The sequence below is a fragment of the Eleginops maclovinus genome, chromosome 18, assembly GCF_036324505.1.
Source record: "Eleginops maclovinus isolate JMC-PN-2008 ecotype Puerto Natales chromosome 18, JC_Emac_rtc_rv5, whole genome shotgun sequence".
NCBI lineage: Eukaryota > Metazoa > Chordata > Actinopteri > Perciformes > Eleginopidae > Eleginops > Eleginops maclovinus.
In genome coordinates, this window is record NC_086366.1 from 5,580,250 (window position 1) to 5,602,991 (window position 22,742).

Below are 22,742 nucleotides of genomic sequence, written 5' to 3' on the forward strand. Positions count from 1 at the left end.
CTTGCGCTGGTGATAAACAGGATATTTAAAATTACATTAAAACATTTGTGGCAGTCGTGTGGGCATGCGTCTCAATATAGACTCTGGGCTTAAAATGATTCATGCCCAGTAATGAAATGATGACTAAAAAGTGAGGAGGAGTTATCATCTCTCTGCCATTGCTTTTCACTTTTCAAATGTGAGTGTGTGTCCCTGAGGCCTTCAGTAATGAGACACCTGTTAACTCCTGCAGCATCCCACATCTCCCTGGAGAGATCAACAGCTGAGGGATGATGACAGGAGAATAGAGGCAAGGAAAGAGAAAGGGGTAAATGGAGAGAAAGGAGAGGGGTGTTGACAGGAAGTGAGTGTCAGGAATAGAGAGGAGGAGGGATGATTTGATTGAGACTGTGTGCCGGGGACAAATGTTGTTCATTAGAGGTAATTGCCTCTCCCAGTAAACCCCCCTCTCGTTTGATTTTCATTTCATCCTGATTTGTTGGTTCATTTTACCGCGTGAGTGAGTTCACACACAATCTCCTCACCTTGCCGATCCCAACAGTGAAGAGAAAAAAGTAAACCTACTTGTCAATAAACCCGACTGATTCAGATCACACAAGAAATCTCAATGACCTTAAAATCCTTTGACCTCTTTATTCCACACGTTCAGGTGGCAAACATGGTTCAACACAATCAAAATCACACTGTTTTGTATCAAATATAACTGGTGGAAAAATGTAAAATTGTTCAGCATTAGTTTCCTTATACATTGTACAGCAGACTAAAACAGTTTGTAATAATTAAATTGCATCTCTCATCTGTACTATCCTGTGGAAATGATTTTCCTATTGAAATGACTAGATGACCTAGTAGAGGTTCCCAAGAACAAAAGGCACATGTCAGAGTGACTCTTTCAGCACATAAAAAAATGTCTTTTTGGCTGGCGTTTAGCAGAAATATCCAGTGAAAAAAACTCCCGCTTGGTTGGTATGTTGGTAAAAGCCATTACTATGTTGGCCGACAGGTGCAAACGCACTACAGCCGCCCAAAAAAGTACATTAGGAGAAACGTGCTGCAGCTTCAAAAACGATGCAAATACAAAAACATCAATGACCAAACATGTGCAGCGTTAACTAAAAGCGCCGCATAAATGAAAAGCTGTAGGTAAGACGTAAACATCATCAGGGGACAGTAAAAAAGTGACGCACACAGCTGGGAACGGAGCACTCTTGATATTGGGGGACTATAAAGTTGACAAACTGTTAGTCCGTTTCCTCTTTTCAAAGTGTTTCGTCAGCATATTTGAAATGACTAGGTTAGCCACGTTAGCTGGCTAGCTTACAGCAGGTCTGCAATAATATCAGAAGGAATCCTGTGATCACATTGTTAAAATAAATTGATAAACTCACATTTTAGGTTTCCAACAACAGTGACAGTTGGCCAACTCTATAATCCCTGAACGTCAACAGGCGCTCCGATCCCAGCTGTGTGCGTCACTTTGAAAGTGTCCCCTGGTTTCCATTATGTTTTGAGCTTCTTGCAGCGCCTATAGTAAACACTGTGCATGTTACACAAAGTTGTTGGAGTTGTGTCATTAATTTGTTTCTTCTGTTTCTTCTTCTTTTTATTTGCTTCGATTCTGAAGCTTCAGCGCATTTCTCCTAATGGAGATTTTGGGCCGTTCTAGCGTGTCGGCGCTTGTCGGCCTCCGTACATGATGACACAAAGTGTTCAGTCAGGACAATGATTGTCGGAGTTGTTGCGATCAAAAATAAATAACAGCGATTGGAATGCCAGTTGTAAATACAAATGTGAGATCTACAAAGACTGTTTTCATAAAAACATACCTAAAAAAAATGCAGGTAACATAATTTATCTTTGTTTTCTTTACAAATATTCAAAGACATGACATGAAGGAAATACATTCTCTGCCTACAAAACCAGGCAGGCGATCAGGCGTAGACAGAAAAGCAAATGAATAAAAAATATATATAAAGTATACATCCCATTTCTGCTCCACGAAGCCTGTCCATTTCCACAGTGTTAGCTGCTCAGTTCCACCCCCAGTGTTTGGAATAGCATCCCATCTTCCAGGCACAACAGCCCCAGTTTCCTTATTGGAATTCCGAACGGATGGCTGTGTTTGTATTCCTTTGGGAAACGAGAGAAAGAAAGACCCGAAAAAAAGGCACTGCAACTGGTTTAAAGTCTGCGTCACATCTCTGCCCTCCGATTGGTTCCCTTGTCCCGACCGTTCCCATCCAGGTTCTCCTCTTCCTCTTCGTAGTTCTCTTCCTCGTTATTTTCAGCCTCTTTCCTGTGACCCACCTCCTGCCTCGGCCCCTCCTGATGTTTCACTTCATCCTGAAAGAAATTACAAATCAAATCAAACTTTATTTACATAAAAGGCAACAGAAAACTAAAATGAAAACAATAGTTTCCCTCTCTTCCCAAATAGAACACTTAATACAAACACTAGACTGAAAAAAAGATCTAAATAAAAATAAGAATAATAATAATACAGCAATAAACTATATTTATAATTGTTCAAATTAACAATACAATTGGAATAAATATAAATAAAATAAGAATACATTAAACATAAAAATTAAATAGGAATTAAATATAATAAAAACAAGAATAAAATAAGAATTTAAAAAACAGATTAAACAGGAGTATAATAAGAATACATTAAAAATAAGAATTAAATAGGAATACAATTAAAATGGAATAATTTAATAAAACAAGAATAAATACAATTAAATTAAAAGTTAAAGTAAAAGGTTGGAGTTGGCTGACTTTAACTGATTTAAGAACTACATTCACTGAGCCTCCCTTCAAATAGATTTTCCTCTGAAAGCCTCTGGTCCAGAGGATTGTAACACGCAGGATTTGAACTCTATTGTATATACAGTGAGGCAGTGGCTCATGCAGAGGATGAACTGAGACACCTCTGCCTGCAGCGGCGGATGAATGAAGCTGAATGAAGGGAAAGCTCCACTGAGCTCAGATTACACAGAAACATTAGTCTGTTCACTCACTGGCTGAGCGCTGGAGAGAGTTCAGATCCTGGCTACAAAACTACAGAATATTCCGATTTTATTTTTATTTAGAATTTCTTCAATCGGGACAGTTTCTTTTAAATATAAAATAAATATCAAGACCAGCCTAGAGAACCTTACCTATTTTACAACATTTTGTAAAGAAGTCAATTATGTTCTAGATTTATATTGAAGTTATAAATGTGTGTGATTTCATTCAGACAGATTTCTTCCTCTTTCTACAAATTGAAAATGAAGGTGGTGACCCGACACCTGGACAGACTCTACACCTGATCTCCTTCATTTACCAGGACGGGCGACCGCAAGGCTCAAGTTACACACACCGACACACACCGACACACAGCACACACTAAAACAAACACACACACACAACTTCAACCCTGTGAAGCTAATACTGATGATGCATCCCTGTTAAGTAAATATTCAAAACCCTATCTTCTTTATTAGTTTGATATGTTTTCAGCAGTATGTGGTGGTATCAAAAGACACTCAACATCTACATATCATCGTGATTCATCCTCTATAATAGACATGTATCACGGGGACACTTTATGAATGTTCAATAATCTTTGAGTCATTCCCGGTTCAGGTTAAAAGGATTAAACGTAGTGACTTTAGTAAAGAGAAAGAAGAAGAACCCACCGGTTCTAAGTTGTCCTCGTTATACGGATCCTCTCCTTCCTCCTCCACCTCCTCCTCCTCTCTCTTCTGACCACCAGCTATATCCTCCTGCACCTTCAGGACACCAACAACAAGAGAAGAAAATCATTAAAGGGATAAGAAAATAATTCCTGTATTTGCTCGCTTATATATTATGTTTTATTGTACTATGTTCAAAAAGAGGTAATCACAAAACGGTTTATCCCAATTCCACACCTGCCCTCTCAAACATCTCAGTAAATGAGCTGGTGGATCATTTGAATTAAAACACGTCAAATGTTTGTTTGCCATTACTCCCACGAAGGTAAAGGAAGTGTTTGGTAAGGAAATATCTCCATAGAGAAAGGCAGTGACCATGAGAACAGAAAAAAGAAACGAGAGATACACACCTCGTCCTCTACTTCCTCCTGGTACTGGTCGTCCAGCGTATCTTCCTGTTGATCTGGGTTTCCGGCGATCTGAACACACAGAGACACACAAGTTAAAACACGACTCTATTCGTGTTTCTGGATCCTGTAGTCTTGCCCTCCAGATCTAAAACTCTCACTGTCTCCATCCAAAACTCTACTGTGTTCGAGTCAAGATTTATAGAATTGAAAGTTTTTATTTTCATACTGTATTGGAAATAGCTACAGCGTAGTTATTGGCAATACAAATCTCAAGTCCCTCGCTCCTCCAACAATGCAACGTACGATATACTTATAATATAAGAAGAACCAGACAATAGTTTCTGTGTATTAGACCGTTTGGTCCCTAACTCACCACCAGTTCCTCCTCCACGGCAGGTTGTCCGGGGTGAGTGTCAGGCTTGTGATTGGCTGGCGCCTCCTCTTCCTCATCCACCACCACCTCCTCCTCTCTCCTGGGACCCTGTGCTGCGGCTGCGGCTGCTGATCCTCCTCGGCTTCCTCGAACTCATCCTCTCCCTGATTGTTGGGGTCGTCCTCGGGGTCCGGTTCACCGATCCCAGCGCCCTACAGCAGCGCAGATTAATCAGGTTAACACGTTGGACTCCAAGTTAGTCCTGTTAGTTCAGCATGGATGTTTACCATGAATGACATGGCAGTGAAAGGACAAATAAAGCAGAGGAATCAGCACAAGAGACATGCTACACTGACTGGAGACCACTGGACATCAGTAAGAACCATCTCTACCGCCACCATAACTCCCACAATGCACTGGTTCTTTAAGTGAAAACGGACAAAAGGCATTTTTTAGTTTTAAAAATTCAAATTTATTCAGTTTTTTTTTTTTTAATACGGTGTCCTCTTTAGATGCTATATTTTCTACTTTTTAAATATATATATATATTTATAGTTTTTGTTTGTCTTTTTTTTATTATTCCACTTGCATACTTTCATATTTTCATCAATTTCCCAATTTGGGATAAATAAAGTATAAATAATCTAATAAAAGATTCCCCCCCGTGCCTGAAATGCCTCCATTGGTCTCCTTTGTTTACTTCCGGAACATAGTGACATCACTATGGAACACTTGCTCTTCTATTGGCTACCGCTCCAACACATTGTACGTGATAGGCAACACAACAGAACCGGCCAGCTAACCAATCAGAGCAAACTGGGCTCTGGTTTCAGACAGAGGGTGAAAATAGGTGCTGCAGCACATTAAAGCATGGAGACATGTCCCAGTAGAGGCACTAAATACAAACATGTCCGTTTTAATTGCCTGGTTGGTATTCAGAAGCTCTAACAGACCACTCTGTTGACAGATGAGCGGAAGATGGATGAGGGGAAATGTTAGGGGAGAATCGATGTGTGGATGGACGGCTGAATGGACGTATGACATGTGATACACTGGTGTGAATGCTAAGTGAGTGGAGGAGAAGAAAGGACAGATGATGAAGAGGCAAACGTGTGTTGAGAGATGAGGAAGAGCGGGATGGAAAGATAGCCACCTGATGTGGAGGCATGTCGTGATCCACTTCCTGATTCTCCTCCTCCTCATCCTCATGTAAAATGGCAGTGTCTGTTAACACACACGCACACACACACACACACACACTGAACCAACTGCTACTGAGAACTCATCTGATTAGAGCTGAAACGATTGGTCTATTAATAGATTTGTCCATTGACAGATTACAAATGGCCGACTATTTTAATAATTGATTAATTTTCAAACATTTAAATACAGTATATCAGCTACAACATAGTTCAATATTTCTTACCATTTTTAGACCAAACAAATATAATCTAAAATGCAATCACAGTTGCAGCACCACGGCTAAAACCACTATTATTTGTTTATACTGGTAATCTTCCTCTCTCACCTTCTTCATCATCAGGGTGCTGCACCTCTTCTCCTTGAACGATATCGTTGTCCATATTCTCGTACTCGTTCCTCTTCCTGCATCAAAACAGCGAAAGAGAAATACAACAAATACTTTACTCAAATACTGTACTTAAGTTCTATTTTGAAATATTTGTACTTAACTTGGGTATTTCCAATTTTTTCTAAGAAGTACTTCTGCTCCGCTCGATTTTGGAGGCAAATATTACCATTTTACTTTTGTGCTTGCGTTTGCTAACAAGTGTCTTAATAAAATACTAAACATCATCACGTCGAACATTAGCCACCTTTAACTTAGATAATATAAAGTTCAAGTTAAGTATCTTAAGTTCACATAATATGGACCTTCTTTGATCCCCGTAGGGAAACTTAGGTGTTATACTGTAGCAGCAGAATAAGACAGAAACACAGATAATAAAATGACTGAAATGACACAAGTTGAACTGTTAAAGGTCCAAAAATCCTTCATCACTGCACCACTCTTTAGGCTCTCGCTCTGGTGTGACCTCTGACCTGTGGTGCTCCTCTCTCAGCAGCTGCTCCCGCCGGTCGGCCTCCCTGTGCTGCTGATGCTCTCTTTCCTGCTCCTGCTTCAGCCTCTGCTCCCTCTCCTGCAGCACCTTGTCTCTCTGCAGCTGCAGCGCCTCCTGCCGCAGCTGGATCTGCCGGCGCTCCTCGGCCCGCTGAGCCTCTAGGCGCTGCTGCTCCTGCTGCTGCTCGTAGGCCGACTTCACGCGCTCCACCTGGGCGTGGGCCTCCTGATGCAGCTCTGCGTGGGGACCCTTTGAGGAGACGAACAAAGAAAAAAGCAATCAGACACATAGAGTTAATGCTGCTAATGTGAGACATCAGATGTGGTGTACTTGATGTTAAACTGACCGGCTGCTGTCTGTCTCGCTCCAGGGCGTTCTCATCCGGCTGCTGCTCCTCTTCCTCCTGCTGCTGCTCGTCCTGTGGTTGATCGGGATCCTCCTCCAGCTTCTGAGGCTGTCCGGCCTGAGCCATCTCCTCCTCCGCCAGCTCTCTCTTCCTCTCTGCCTCCCCTTCCCTGTCCTCCTCTTTCTCTGACAAGGGGTTGTTGGTCAACTGAGGACAGAGCAACAGGAGGAAGAGTCAGATGTGTGTGTTTTTATAACACCACTCCTATATCTAATACAGTGATCCCGAAGACTACCTTGGCATCAGTGTCCAGGTGCTCCTCCCCGTGTGCGGGCACCTCTTGGTGGGGTTGCTGCAGTACAATTTCCTGTTGGGCTGCATGAATGTGGGGTTCAGGTGCGACGGCGGCTGCTTGAGGCTGCGGGGGGGCGGGGTTTACCTCAGGCTGTCTCGCACTTGCCGCTCTGTTCAGGGTCTCCTTCATCTGCTGATAAACATTCACCTGCGCCTGAAGGGAACAAAACACACAGGCGGGGAGAAAGTGAACATGCTGTGATGCTGCATAATTTTCTATATTGAAAAAAATTAACCTAATAGTCTAAATATTGTTTAAAGAGGACATATTTCAAACTCCCTCTGGAGGGAACACAGGGATTTCTAGCCTTTGCAGACTATTTGCACATGCACAGTAACCTATATAACACACTACAGGAAAGAGAAAAATCCACAAAGCAAAAAGGGACCCTTTAAATGAGAAAAGACACACATAGTTGAGGTTGAAAACCAAGTCCGAAAGTCAGATAAACATAGAGTATCCCATTAATGTGATAATGTGTTACATTTAATACCATCTTATTTATAATAAGTATAGATAACTCTCACACAAGTACAGACATTTCATTTCAAATGAACCATACAGTTCTAACCATTAAAGGACACCATGCTGTACACACAGGCCTGAGGGTTGAATGGTCAAAATTCTTGCTAAATTCTCCCCTCCTCTCCTTATCTCGCTTCACTGCCTCCATTATAGCTTTCTGCCTGATTGGCCGATGTCTGACAGCCCTGACTAAACCAAACCCCATGCAGTCAAGGAAAGAGTGTGTGAGTGTGAGTGTGTGTGTGTGTGTGTGTGTGTGTGTGTGTGTGTGTGTGTGTGTGTGTGTGTGTGTGTACCCCATCGGCCAGAAGCACTGATGGAAAGCAGGACAGGCTTCAAAATAAATTTGAGAATACAGACAGACGGAGAGCAGAGAGTGAGGGAGCATGAATTTGTGCGGATGGAGAAGAGGAAGGCTTTTTAAAGTAAATTAGCAGAGTAGTGCAGTGTATTCAATAAACCATCAGAGGTCAGTCTCAGGGAGAAGCAGAAAACATCTGATATAATTACCCCTCAAAAAACACCAAGCAGCACCAGATATTATTTTTCCTCCCTGCTATGGAGTCGGCTGCAATAGACATTTGTTCTGTTTTATTGAGAAGGTTAAAGTAAAGGGTGAATAGACGCTGAGAGGAGTGCTGAGCAGGACTTTAATGAGGTTATACAGATGATTGACAAACTGTACTGCAGTAACAGAGACTCGCCTGCTTTTAAACCATCAGTGTGCATGCAGCCTGTTGCTCTTTAATATATCTCATTTTTATTGGAGATTCTTTTATTGTTTTTTATTAATATTTCTTATTTTATCGTTTAATGCACATTCTTATTTCTTTAGTTTATATGTATCTATATTAATTCTTCATATTTTCCACATTTTTTTATATTTGTATTATTTAAAATATAAATTTGTATTATTTCGATATTTTATTTTATTATTATTTCATATTTTTACTTCAATAATAATTATATTTATTTGATATTTTATTTGATATTTTTAGATTAGTATGACACATTTTCACTTCTTATAACTATACAAACATCACATTTAAATGTTATATAATTTAGCTCTCACTGAATCCAATTTTCCCTGGGATAAACCAAGTTATTAAAATTCAAATCCTCTTTCCAAAGCCTTTGATTACACGAGCAGATACTTGTTTAACACTTGATGTGTAAGAACAGACTTGTTATGCATCAATCAGCTGTTAATAATATTATTCAGTGAGCGGAGTAGACAATGAGACTGCATCCCTGCTGCTTGGCGTACCTGAGCTGCAGCCAGCGCACTCTTGTGGTCCTCCAGTGTCAGTGCGAGCTGTGTGTGTGACGCCTTCAGGTTCTGATGTACGACCTGCGCACACAAACATGCAAAAAAAAACAAATCTTGAAAAAACAATTATCTTAATCTAAGGCTGAAATTTCACTGCCAAAAACCTTCAGGATGAGTCTCACCACTGCATCCTGCAACTGTGTGTGAATGTCGTGGTGTGCTTTCCTCAGGTGTTTGTTTTCCTCTCTCAGGTTATATACATTATCTGCCAACACAAACAGAAAACATGAAGGAAAACAAGACGCTTTCTGATATGTAACATGAATATAATGCTATATAATCTGCTTATACTGTAGCACTGTAGCAGCATTAGCACTTGTTAGTACTCATTGTGCTTCAAAACAATAATTACACGCATTATAAAGCATTTTATTACGAATAATAGGTTTAGTCAGTATAGATCCCACAGTTGTTAAACGTCATATGTTTTTATAATGCATAATAATGTTTAAAATGCGTGATTATGCAAATGTAAGTTACTCTAAGTGGCTATTAAGTTCTTAAAGGAAATAATAAAGGCAGATTTAAAACGAGAATGATTAAAAATAATACCAGCAATATTCAGCCAAACATTTACAGACCTGTTTAGAACACTTAGTGATATTGTTTATTTTATTTGAGTTTGTTTTCCTCATCAATCCGACTTGTTTCTTCATATTCCTGCTTTGGGGTAAATATCGTAAAGCAATAATGAACTATTAGATATTATCAAAAATGAGGCTCAAATCGGTTTAGTTTAGTTAACGGTTTTAACTACAAACTGAAAATCTATATCTGAAAGTCTGCACATAAAGCACGACTGCAGTTTTGTATGAGGTCAGAAGATGGAGACAAAGAGTGTTTATTGTGCACAACACTACAGAACGCAACACTTGGTCCCAGTATATTTGAGTAGTGATGTTAATACACTGTTTAGTTCTCGATTCTGATTGGTTAATTTGGACATTACAGAGGACAGGAACACAGTATGGGCTCTGCCAGTGTTTAAAGACTGGTTAATGGAAAAGAAAAAGTGAACAGACTTGGACAGTTACAGAAAACCTGGATTTTAGATTGCTGTCGGGATCCTGATCATCCTGTCTGTGTTCTTTTTGCATAATTGACCGCCTCCCTGCACATTAATTACCTCTAACGTAACGTCTCTGAGCCATCCGTACCTTTGAGGTGGGTGATCTCTCCGTCTTTAGCCTGCTGCAGCTTCTCGTAGTGCTCTTTGTGTTCGTCCAGCAGCCGGTTGTGGTCGTCTCCCTGAACCTGGTGCTGCTCCTGCAGATCGTAAAACTGCTTCTTCAGGTCGTCATGCTGGTTCTGACAGAGAGGGAACAACAAATAAATAACAAATTAACGCACATATAAAGCAACTCAATGAGCTCAGAACTAACGGGTCGCGGGACATGATCATTTTCTTGTTTCTTCAACTGTGTACATTTTTTCAGTGTTTTTTATCATGAGGCAAATGCTTGTGTGGCATATGCTCGAAACTACTTATAATAACAGAAATAAAATATAATAAAGCAAATCATTGTTTCAATTCAGCAAATCGATCAATATATTACTCAAGCAAAGTATGTCTTATTTCCTTTTTACTCAAAATTGACTTATAAATGAGGTTACTGCCAATCGTCAGCGTGTTAGCTTAGCTTAGCAGAACAGAGGCAAATGGCTATCTTTTTTAACTCTATACTAATTAATTAAATAAACATTGAGAGGAAAGATGTGGTGTGCCAAGGTCAGAGATGGTGTTCATACAAAAGATGACAATGAATAAGAAATAAAGTTTATGAAAGTGTTATAATGTGTTGGGGTAATAATAATGTATACCTTTAGCATCTGATGTTGCACTTGTAGAGAATTGAATCTGCTGTTGAAGTCTTGCTGTAAGAGCATAAAAACAACAAGAGAAGTTATGAAGAAGAATTCCCACGTCAGCAATTATTGAAAAACCTAGCAAACTATGTGTTTCCTCCAAAAGTATGATGGTGAACAGATGAATTATAACCAAAAGTAGCATCAGTATTAATTAAAGCAAGATGAGTAGACATGAAATGATCGAGGACAGGTGATAAGAGACAGATACATTTATATAAAAGTGAGTTGAATGATGTTTCACATGAGGATATACATGTAAACTGTGTAAAAATACCTTCTCCTTGTTCAGTGACTGTTGTGTGTCCAGCTTATAAACCAGATAATCTAAAAAGACAAAAAATAGCATTTTTTAGTACATTTTCATCAATGTTGGGTAAAATAATGCTTGAGAAATAACTGGTTTTAAATGAAAACAATGATGCTGACTTATGATGTCCTGTATTCTCCAAAAACACCCAACCACTCATTTTCATTTATACTGTAAGTGGCCCTATTATTCATCTTTTTTGCCTTTGTGTTTTACCCCCTGTCTGTATTTTCCCGCCTGTTTGATTGTCCGATTATGTTCACCTGCTGCCCTTGTGTTTGTGCCTGCCCTCTCCAGCTGTGTCGTGTCAGTGTGATTAGCCCTGTGAGTATATATGCCTCTCCTCCCCTGTGTTCTCATTCAGTTTGTTGTTGTCAATGTTTCCCCGTGTCGTTCTGGTTTCATGCCTCTGTCTGATTCCTGGTTCTCCTTGTGTGCGTTCCTGGTTTTGCTACCCTTGTTACTCAAAGCTTCCTGTTTGGTTGTTTTATTTTGTTTTACCGTTTTCTTTCGTTATGTTTCACCTTACCTGTCCACTCAGTTTCATATTTTTTTGTACGAGCTTTTTCAATATTTTAAACCTGCCTTTTACTGGTTTACAAACCCTTTTAATGGTCTGATCTCACTGACTCTCACAGACGTATTCAGATTACCGTTACACTTCTAAAAAATTGGGGATTACTAGCAGCAATACAAAATGAGTAACAAAAGCATATAGTGTTTGTTGTCAAAGGATCAGATTGTATTTCCTCTTTGCAAGCTGCTCTGTTCTGTAGGCTAATACTTTAAGTGTGAATCTATACTCCTACTGCCTGAATCTGCTTCATGGTTTTCACTTTCCTTGGTGCATTTTTTCTGTTTTTCATTCAGTAGGTGAACCTGTATGTTCATAAAATAGTGTGTGAGCTTAACTGTGTGTATTAAACCAAAACGGAGCAATTTCTGTCAGCTCGCTGTAGTATGTGCTCATGTGTTTCATTGTTGGTGTATAGGCTACTGCCTGAATATGCTGAATGACAGGTTTTCCTATAAATAAAATCTCTGAATATTGAGGTACATGTAATGTAACTTTAATCGAGATGTTGGCCAAGAGTCAGAATTTAATGTAGATGTGATTTTCCTCACCTTCTTTGGCCTTTTTGTGGTCTATCCTCTCCTTCTGAAGAGATTTCTCCAACCTGGAGCGATGCTCGTACACCACTGCACATAAAAAAAAAGAGATAGCAAAGGGGGAGATGAAGGGGAGGAAATGGAGGGAGTAGGTTTAATGAGCAGTTTGAACCCTGTTTTCGGCCTGCAGGAAGGTTCATAAACTAAACAAATATGTTCACAGCACAAACACTCTACACTTAAACACCAGTTGCAGAGAGATGGACATAAAACAGGATGAGGTATATATGAAAGCCAGGTGTGATATTTATTCAACCAGACTGGGACAACAGCACATTACATCTGCAAGAAGCTGTGGTATTCCTCACAAGGCTGGTGGTGCAAAGATATTTACAGATAAAACTAGTTTGGTTCACAGTGCTTTTGTGCCTGGTGGGAGGTGTCTGCTACAAACACGAGTACAATCATGAGAATGGATGATTATAGTAAGGCTGCCTGATTAAAGAGGACGTTTTACGCTCTTCTAAAGGTTCATTTTACATGCTTTGATGTTCAAATAGCTCTTTATGTTCTCATACTTCCTGTGCTGCAGCACCCTCTGTCTGAAACCAGAGCACAGTCTGCTCTGATTGGTTAGCTGCCCGGCTCTGTTTTGATTGGTCCACCCGCCCCTTAGTGGTGATCTTACAAACATCTACTAAGGATTTCCAATGGAGGCATTTCAGGAAAACCCCATAAAGCATAATTGGACCTCTTTAAGATGATCTACACAAAACAAATATGTTGTATTTAGTCTGCAGAATACAATCTGTAGGCAGGGATATATGCAGCTCCACAATATTTCATTCCACATTTTATTTTAACAGATATTTGCCCTTTAACAAACATTGGGATTCTTAAAATGTGAGATTTATGTGTGATTCCGATCAAATGTGTGTGATTTCGCAGCCCTTAATTACAGAAGAGTTTCTGAGAGCAGGCTGTAAGTAGACTCTAACTGAAACAGGATGAGCAAACTCTTCTTCCCAACTCCACACTCTCACACAGATTCTTCTTTTATTCCCTATATTAACATTGGATTCAACATTAATCCATGTAAACGTGTGGGGAGTACGGGTAGTGGTAGCAGCGGACCACAGGTTGTAGAAGCGTACGATGTTCTGAAGCTGACACTACAGATAGTTACACACACACAATGAAACACATGAATAATAAATGGCAGGGTGCTGAAGGAAGGTTGGAGCAAGCAACAACAACCACATGACACAAGAGAGGAAGAAAGATTGGGGTCGACATTTAAATAGGCTCTATAATGCTTTTTGGGGTTTTCCTTTTCCTGTAGTGTCTTATATAGGTTTTTCAACATGTAAATGGTCTGCAGAGGCTAAAATCCCAAAGTTCTGGAACATAATGACATCACTATGTTCCACCACATTATATATGAAATGCAAAAAGGTGAGACATCTCTAACCGATCAGAGCAGACTGGGCTCTGGTTTCGGACAGAGGGTGAAAAGAGGTGCTGCAGCACAGGCAGTATGAGAAAAATAAAGAGCTGTTTGAACATTAAAGCATGGAGACATGTCAGAGTAGAGGATCAAATACTGATATGAACCTGAACATGAGCAGAATATGAACTCCTTAAGAAAGGTACATAATAGTTGGACCAACTTAAATTTATATTTAAAAAACAATCCATTCTGACACTAATCCTTTTCCTTTGCCAGTCATCTGACTCAAGCAGCTTAAAAAATATATATCTTCCAGTTACTGACATGTTCCCCCAGACCCCTGTGACTCAGGGTGAGCGGTCTAACTGATGATGTGGCAACTCCACAGATTCATTGTCAGAAACGCAATGTTCTCTTTATAATTTCAGGAGGATTTCAAAACTGAAGAAGACAAATTATTCAAGTACAAGAAATGCAGAGTGAAGCTGATGAAGGCTCACACAGATGAGACAGGGACAGATAGGGTTAACATAAATACACAAAAGAGGAGAAACTGAAGGGAAAGAAAGAGTCATGGAAACACACACACACACACACACACACACACACACACACACACACACACACACACACACACACACACACACACACACACACTTTAAGAGAGAGAATGAGACACAGACTTGCTAATAAGGTGGTGACTAATGGTGACATAAACCAAGGGTGGAAAGTGCATTTACTCGAGGCTTAGGGAGAAATGGATTACATGAAACAGGATAACAAAATCAGGATACAACAGAAAGGTAACTGTATTCCCTTAGAGTCACATAAGAAAGATGTAATCAGATTACTGTTATATTTTTGATATAATGGGGATAACTAGCAGGATTCAAATGTTCCAATACATTTAGAATAAAAATGTATTATAGGTAGACGTACTGCCCAAACATTGTGTGCTTTATTGAACTACCAACTATTCTTGTCATCTTAATAAATTAGTCTCCTGTGTTTGTGTACCCATGGGAGGGAATGCGAACAGACACACAAAGACTCCTCAAACACAGTCTAATGTCTCCGTGTCAATAGAATTCACAGAGCACACTGACTTGGACAAATCTAACCAATCCAGTCTCCTCCACATAAACCAGCAGGCCAGTAAAGGTCAGCGCCATAGAGAGATGCCTTGTTCTCGCTCTGTTGATTCACTTTAACCAGACCTTAGGGGTAATGCTTCATCGGTCTGAAGGGGAAACCCTCTAACAATAAGTGCTCATTCGCATGCTCGTTGAGGTTTGAACGAGATAAGGAAAGTGTGTAAAGAAGCTCAAGGGAATGTTTTGCTTGTTTTAAGGTATACTGGTCTATTCATTAATGGGGCTACATGAAGTTTCGGGGGATTTGTATGCATGTAAATAGTCAACAAAGGCTAAAATCGCCTCCATTGGACTCCCTTGTTTACTTTTAGAACATATGACATCACTATGTAACACTGGTGATTTTATTAGCTAGCTCTCCAACACATTGTATGTGATAGGCTAGGGGGCGGGACATCTCTAAGAGGTTGACCAATCACAACAGAGCCAGCCAGGTAACCAATCAGAGCAGACTGGGCTCTGGTTTCAGACAGAAGGTGAAAAGAGGAGAAAAATAAAGCCCTTTTTGAACATTAAAGGCTGTAAAAAGAGTCTCAAAATATGAATCCGAAGATGAGCCGACCGTTGAATTCAGTTTTACAGGGTGTAGTTTGTGATGTCATGTTGCACGAGAAGTTTTTGTCATCATTTATTTGTATTTTTTTCCTCTCTTTACCTTGTCCTGTTTTGTTACAAGCTTTTTATTTGATGCACATTGAGTCGCTGTATGAAATGTGATTTCTGACTCTACCTCGTGGCACTAAAAGTGGGTTTTAATAATTAAAATGCACATTCAATTAACATTTCTTTTTTTAGACTGCAGCGTCTTTGTAGATGTTGCCCTGCTTGCCTACAGTATGTTGTCCCCTAGAGAGAGGGTGTGTGTGGGAGTGCGTGTGTTGAGTGGCCTGAGCAACATGTTCTCATCTTTGGCACTTCTCACTGCTGGAGGGTACAGAGCCTCCAACAAGCAGAATAAGACCTCCCATGATCTCATGTGTCTGGACCTCTGTCAGATTAAGCTCAAAGAGGTTCATGCAGTCACTACACATCTCCAAAGAACTTATTTGGCTGGTTTGAAGTTGTTTGGATTTCATTTCTACATTTATTTAACCTGAAGGTCACATGTTTCTTCTGAATGAGTCGTATGATGTGACGTTATGGCACAGCAAACGCCTATGCTTGTAAAACTCTGTATTGTAAACACTGGAAACCGGTAAGGGCAGCGGGTCGAGCACTGATTTAAGTGTTTGATAGTCACACATTTCAAGTTAAACATATCGTTTTCCAAATGTAATAAGGATAATATGAACATGCATTTGTAAAGCACCTTAAATATAACAATTTCACAATGTTTTATACAGAAATAAACAAAATGTAATGGGAAGCATCAAATAAACCTTGACTTTTTATCTATAGCCTGCAGGTTTTCTTAGTCAATGAAAAGGATTGAGGTTTTTATTTTTATTTAATAGAAAATAATTTGAGGACTTACTGTGGGTTTATTTAACCAAACAGGATTGAGCTTCATGTGTACTTTTATCTTGGTGTCATATGAATAACAAATTAGCGTTGACACCCTTAGTCTTACATTTTTTACCCTTGGGCACTCCACATATTGTCGGATACTGTCGCCATTCAAAAAAACATCTTATGATCAGACAAGTATGCAGAAAAGCCCTGCGAGGCTGTGTTTGATTAGACATACCATCCTACTGCGGAAATCTGTTTATCAAGATGGCACAATCCATCCACTATCAAAACTGCAGGCTCCACTTCAGTCTGGCAGTCTCTGACATCAGTATTCTTTAAAAAGGTCATTTGTAACTCAAAAAAGGCAGTGTCTTTCACTTCCAAAAACCTTACAGGGCTTCCAGAAGCACTGTCTTTCCTCAGATTCTGTGTAAACGGATGTCTGGAAACCAGTTTTGTAGATGGAGTGATCCAGGCTAGTTTTCAGAAAAGCTGCACCACTCTTTCGGGGCAGAAAGGGAACACATATTGTCGCTTTCTAACTTCCTTGCCTCCCGGTTTACCTCCTACCTTCTTTCATCCACACAGGTAACTGTATACCATGTAAACCCATACTTGTTCATAACACTACACACACATTAGGGGTTTCCTTTTTTTTCAAACACAAAAGGTTACTCCGAAGACAAAGACTGGGTGGTGTGAGTTTCCACAGCTCAAACAGGTGGGAACATGGCATGAAACCCACTTCCTTTTCAACCAACTCATGGGGAGAGTTAGAGATTTGGACATTCGAAACCCATTACCCAGAGAAGAAAGTCCCAGTAACAAACTTTAAAATGAAAAGGAGGGATTTAGTTGTAATCTGTACATGAGATGCTGGTTTTTATTATGCTTTTACACAGCAAACACTAATTTTAATTATTAAAAAATACAGAAAAAAGCACAGAAAATACAAGGGATACTAGTATTTACTGTATGGTATGTGTAAAACTAAACAATTCCAACTCTTGGCTGCACAATAATGGAAATGTTATTGCAATATGGACTACTATTACGTGCAATAATATAACTAACAAGACTATGGCACCACTGTTGCGCAATAATGTGTAATTTGTAGAATCTACTCCGAATGTAACTTGTAGATTTGAATATCTAATTTAAAAAAGAAATGTGTGCATCCCCTTTTATCTAATATTGTTTTATATAACTTCTTCTTTTTGTCTCTATCTTCATTTTGCTGTAAAAATGTACATTTCCCCTTTGTGGGAGGAATAATGTTATTCTGATTCCGAATAACGCATTATTTTAAGTGCAGGAAGCATATTTGTTGACTGCTAAATATGTGATAAAATACAAGATATCCAAGTACAAAATCACACCGTCATTATGTCATTTATTTTCCATGATAATGATGAAAAAGTTATCAACCGTCCAATTTTGTGAAACATGTTGAACATTTCAATTTCCGTCAATATAATGGCAATTAATTCTCTATAAATCGTGCAGACTGAACGCCCTCATTATGACAAACAGTAGGCGACAACAGTGTTGGTGAAAAAGGATTACACCACTCATAAAGAGAAGGCAGCAATTATTCCATTTGATTAATGTGTTGTATTATGACATGGTGTGTGTGTGTGTGTGTGTGTGTGTGTGTGTGTGTGTGTGTGTGTGTGTGTGTGTGTGTGTGTGTGTGTGTCTGCAGTAAAAGGGGGGTGTAGGGGTATTAAATGACAAGGGACGCACATTTGTTTGAGTGCAAGTAAAACCACAAAGTGCCAGCTGATCTTTTTAAATGGCTGACAACTGGCAGCCTGTGGTTGTAGTGGGCAACAGTGAATCAATACATTTGACTCACAGCCCCCCAGCTATGGCCCACCTCTAAATATAGGACACAAAACACCACAGCAATCTACAGACAGCAGTGGATATCAAGTGGCCTGTGCTTTGTTATTGACCCCAATAATCCATCATTTCACATTGAAAGTAAGGTCGTGGCGACCAAAGTCTACACATGATGAAGCAATACCAACTTCATGCAACGTTTTTGAATGGATAAGCTTTTTCTGAAGCTTTGAAAAAATGCACTAGGAGCCATTTGTTTAAACGGAAGACTTGCTGTTAGCTCGGGGGAAAGCACATATTCAATTGAATGTAGAATCTTGATAACATAAAAAAGCTTTGGACATTCACCGGTGAGGTATTCACTATTTTATGTTGTAGAACAAAACGTGAAGATCTGTTCAGCTCGTGTTAAGCACACACCCTTATTTCAGGCATCTAACCAAAAGCATTGACTTTAAGACAAGTGAGTTTGGAAGTGGTAAAGTGCTATTATTTTTCCGGGCTTTAGGCCTCAGTCCTGCACCACTCTATAGACGTAAATGTAACTTGTCTCACTACCACTAAAGCTATCAGATCAAATGAAGGGTTGTAATTTGTCACAGAGTGCTTCACATGACAACAAAGGCCTTTGTGGATGTGTATGTAGGCTATTACTTCTACAAGTATGATAAGTAGAAGCTTAAAAGCAACTGCATGTTGGATGAAGAGAGGGCTGCTGTGTAGGTGGATCAAAGGTTGCATGAAATTAACAGCCTGACCAGAACCCTGACACACTATTTGACTCCCAGATGTGGTCACAACCCTTCCCCTGGATAGATGAAGCTTTCCACCCAGTGTTCACTTTAACCTCATTGCATAATGGTATGACACAAACCTCACATCCTGTGAGCACAAGGAGTGTGTTTCTATGGAGGGAGTTAATAGGTCACGTTACTGTAGGATAAGACCCTATGTAGAGTAAAGCATGAGGCTAAAAGTTGCTTTTTTAAGGGGAGATTTTAAGCTGATTTTCAGGTGTCTGTATTTTGTGCCTCTACTGTAGCCTACTCTACCTGCGTTAATGTTCAGTCTGCTCTGATTGGTTAGCTAGCGGGCCCTTTTGTGATGCTCAATCGCCAAGAAATGACCCGCCCCTTAGCCTATCATGTACAATGTGTTGGAGCACTAGCCGATAGAAGCATGAGTGTTATAGTGGGATTTTAGAATGTGGCTACAACAAGTGAAAGTGTCGCAAACAATGCTGTGTTCAATATGCGGACACTAATCCACTAAATGGTTTCTAAAATGACACTACTGTACGTAACATTGTCAAGCCTTTGTAATAAATCAAGGTTGTTCCCTCTTTTCCTCATCTGTTCCTCCAGCTGTGGTTGACACAAGCAGATGTGTAGGTTGACCTCATGCCTTTTAAAGTACACTCATTGGTATACTGGTGAGGTGAGCCTGGGGACACAAGGACTTCAACCAGGTGTGTGTTAATGTGTGTGTCATAGCCTCCAGTCAGCAGTAAAACCCCTTCTGAGTGGGGTCTTATTTCTCTTTTACAGTACAACTAGAGCTTTAAAAATAACCTGTCTGTCACTGAGTACAATCTGCTCAGAATTTAACCTGCTTTATCACGGGATTAGGCCACCTAAGGTCAGGTTAAAGACAAATCTCTGCCTGGCTTTACGATGTAGTAACAGCGTAGTAGATAAGATGGCAGATAGAGAGTGTCACTTCTGCATTTGATTTGACTCATGCAAAAATACACCTGGCATTGCATGTGTATTTTGGGTTATATGCAGTGGTGTAAAGTACTGTACTTGAGTTCAGTTTTGAGGGATTAGTTCTTTACTTGAGTATTTCCTTTTTATGCTACTTTGTACTTTTATCACTACATTTATTTAATACCTTTAGTTACTTTGCAGATTTGGAGTAATGATAAACAATAGGATCAACACATAATAAAGACTTTAGTTACACCTGGATTAAATTCACATGCTTCCCAGCAGTAAAAGCATAGCTTCACCTGTACAACATGTGATAATCATATTAATAAATCAATAACTATAATCAAAACATATAATATTCTGAAATGGGCCAATCTGCATAAAGCAGATTCTAATGCATATATTTTTTTACTTTTACTTGAGTAATATTTTGAATGCAAGACTTTTACTTGTAACATAGTATTCCTACAATCTGGTACTTCAGTGCAATCTGAAATACTTCAGATAAGATAACCTTTATTGATCCCAATTTGGGAAATGTTTTCACCACAGCAGCAAGTCAAAACAAGGCATTGCACATAATGTGAAAGTAGAAAATAGACAAACAAACATAATATAGAAACTCAAAATAGAAAATAAAACAGAACTAAAAAGGAAAATATGTATATTAACAGTAAAACATATGCATCTGTAGACTATGTGTCAAATAACCACTATGAAGGGCCCAAATTACAGCTTGAAAATGTAAAAGTAGGATACTTTATACATTAAGTGTGCTACAAACTAATATTAATACTTAATACGTCTTGCACCTCTGGTAATATGACTTTGATTTATTAAACTTTGAGGTGCTTGCATGAAACCGAATTCAACTGCAGCTCCAAATGAATTAATATAATTCATAGAATTTGTTTTAAGATGTGTAGGTAAGTAACAACAGCCACTACAACCTTAAAATCACAGTTTTCTTAAGGGAGCCTGGCGTGTCATTTCCCCATGCAAAATCACCGTCTCTGTTTACCTTGGAGCTGCGCCGACAGGGACTCCTGGTGCTGCTGGTACTTCAGCGCCATGGCCTCGGTCCTCTTGAGCTGTGTGTGCATCTCATAGGACATCATGCCTCCGTACATCATCCCGCAAACCACGGTGAGCAGCAGGAGACATTGAAAGATCCTCCGCTGCCTCCGGGAGCAAACCCCGCTACCCATGTTGGACCCCTCCCCGCTGTCCGAGCGAGAAAACCCCGTCTCTGCTGCAGGAAAAAACTTCCCCTACTGAACTTTTAAAGTGAAGACTGCAAAAACAACAACAGCTCTCACTCCTAAACCATTTCCGAGCAGTCAAAAAAAGTGCTTAAATCCCCCGATGTATGCATTACTGTAGCAATGCAAAAGCCATTAGCGACTTCAAAGTAACCGCTCCAGATTTCCTTCACTTCACTCCTGCAAAGGCTTGCGTGTTGAGTTTCCTCCCCTCTCTTGCTTGTTGTTTCCCACGATGCAATTCAAAGCAGCTTACGGGAAAAAAAATATAAAACCTCAAGTCCCCGACGAGGCCTCCATACCACCTTTAACTTTAGTTACGTGTCAGCCCAGCAGCTGCCTGCCATCCTGGTACAACTCTGAAGGAAGTCCCTCCTTCTCCTCCTGAAAAAAAAAGACCAAGAAATAACACGTTTCCCTATCCCCGCCCTCAGGGGGGCAGGTTTTATCAATTGGTCGCGGGAGACCTCGATCAAAAAGCGGCTACAGGCGTGTGAGGGTCCGGTGTTGGGACATTTGGAGTTGCCCGATTAAAACGACCTGTTGTAATACGGGTACAACATGCAGACGTGGGAAGTAACTAAGTACAATTATTCAAGTGCTGTGAAACATTTCAATGGGGAAATAATGTAATACTACATTTACTAAACAGCTTTAGCTACTATTATCAAAGTGCATCTCTAAAAGTTAAACTAGTGGACTAAATCAGAGCCAAATTATTTAAATATTTTACATAAAGCAAATCAGAACTTTATTTGTCTTCAACAGTAAAATCCTACTTGATGCAACCATTTTATATAGACTTAGTCACATAAATAAATATAATTATACACACATATAACCTGAAATGTTTTGCACTATGATTACTTTTGCTGTTATACTCCAAGTACATTTTCCTGATAATACGTTTGTGCTTTTACTTGAGATTTTGAAGGAATTGTATTTGAAAGAAGTATTTTGACAATAATGTGTTGGTACTTTTACTGAAGTAACGCCTCTGAATACTTCTCCCCCCTCTGACAGCCTGCACATAAACAGGCTTGGGAGGGTTAGTATAAAATCTACAATACAATGCATTACAATAACTAGTAACCTAGTAAAACCTGTAATTAGTAACGTTATCTGAATATCATAATATAAAAGTAAAGCAACCTGATGAATCAGCTTTCTCCATAAAGGGCTGTCAGCTCTCGAACACATTACCAACTGAAATCAAATTAATTCCAGATATAAAACCCTTCACATCAAAGGTTAAGTGCTGGCTAAAAACAAACCAGAGCTGTACCCATTTTTAACAAAGTTATTGTAAATGACTAAGGTGTTTCTGTATTGTGGTATGTGTATTATGTGAGGTGTATTTCATTGTATTTCTATAGTGTTTTGTGATTTTTATGATACTCAAAGAACATATTTTAACTACACCGCACATGTAAAAGCCCAACTAGGGACAAGAGTTGAAAATTAGCCATAGCTATAACCTC

The 22,742-nt window shown here is 39.5% G+C and overlaps 1 protein-coding gene across 1 annotated transcript; it reads right to left on the reverse strand.

Moving 5' to 3' along the window:
* Positions 1-613: 613 nt before the first annotated feature.
* On the reverse strand, positions 614-21,620 carry golim4a (golgi integral membrane protein 4a). The gene is given in 17 exon segments (XM_063907851.1): positions 614-2,343; positions 3,684-3,776; positions 4,091-4,159; positions 4,464-4,561; positions 4,564-4,675; positions 5,617-5,687; positions 5,992-6,068; positions 6,525-6,793; positions 6,891-7,097; positions 7,186-7,398; positions 9,038-9,121; positions 9,223-9,305; positions 10,258-10,408; positions 10,922-10,975; positions 11,244-11,293; positions 12,402-12,476; positions 21,021-21,620. Coding segments are annotated over 17 exon segments (2,043 nt in total). The 5' UTR covers positions 21,208-21,620; the 3' UTR covers positions 614-2,193.
* Between the last annotated feature and the right edge of the window lie 1,122 nt (positions 21,621-22,742).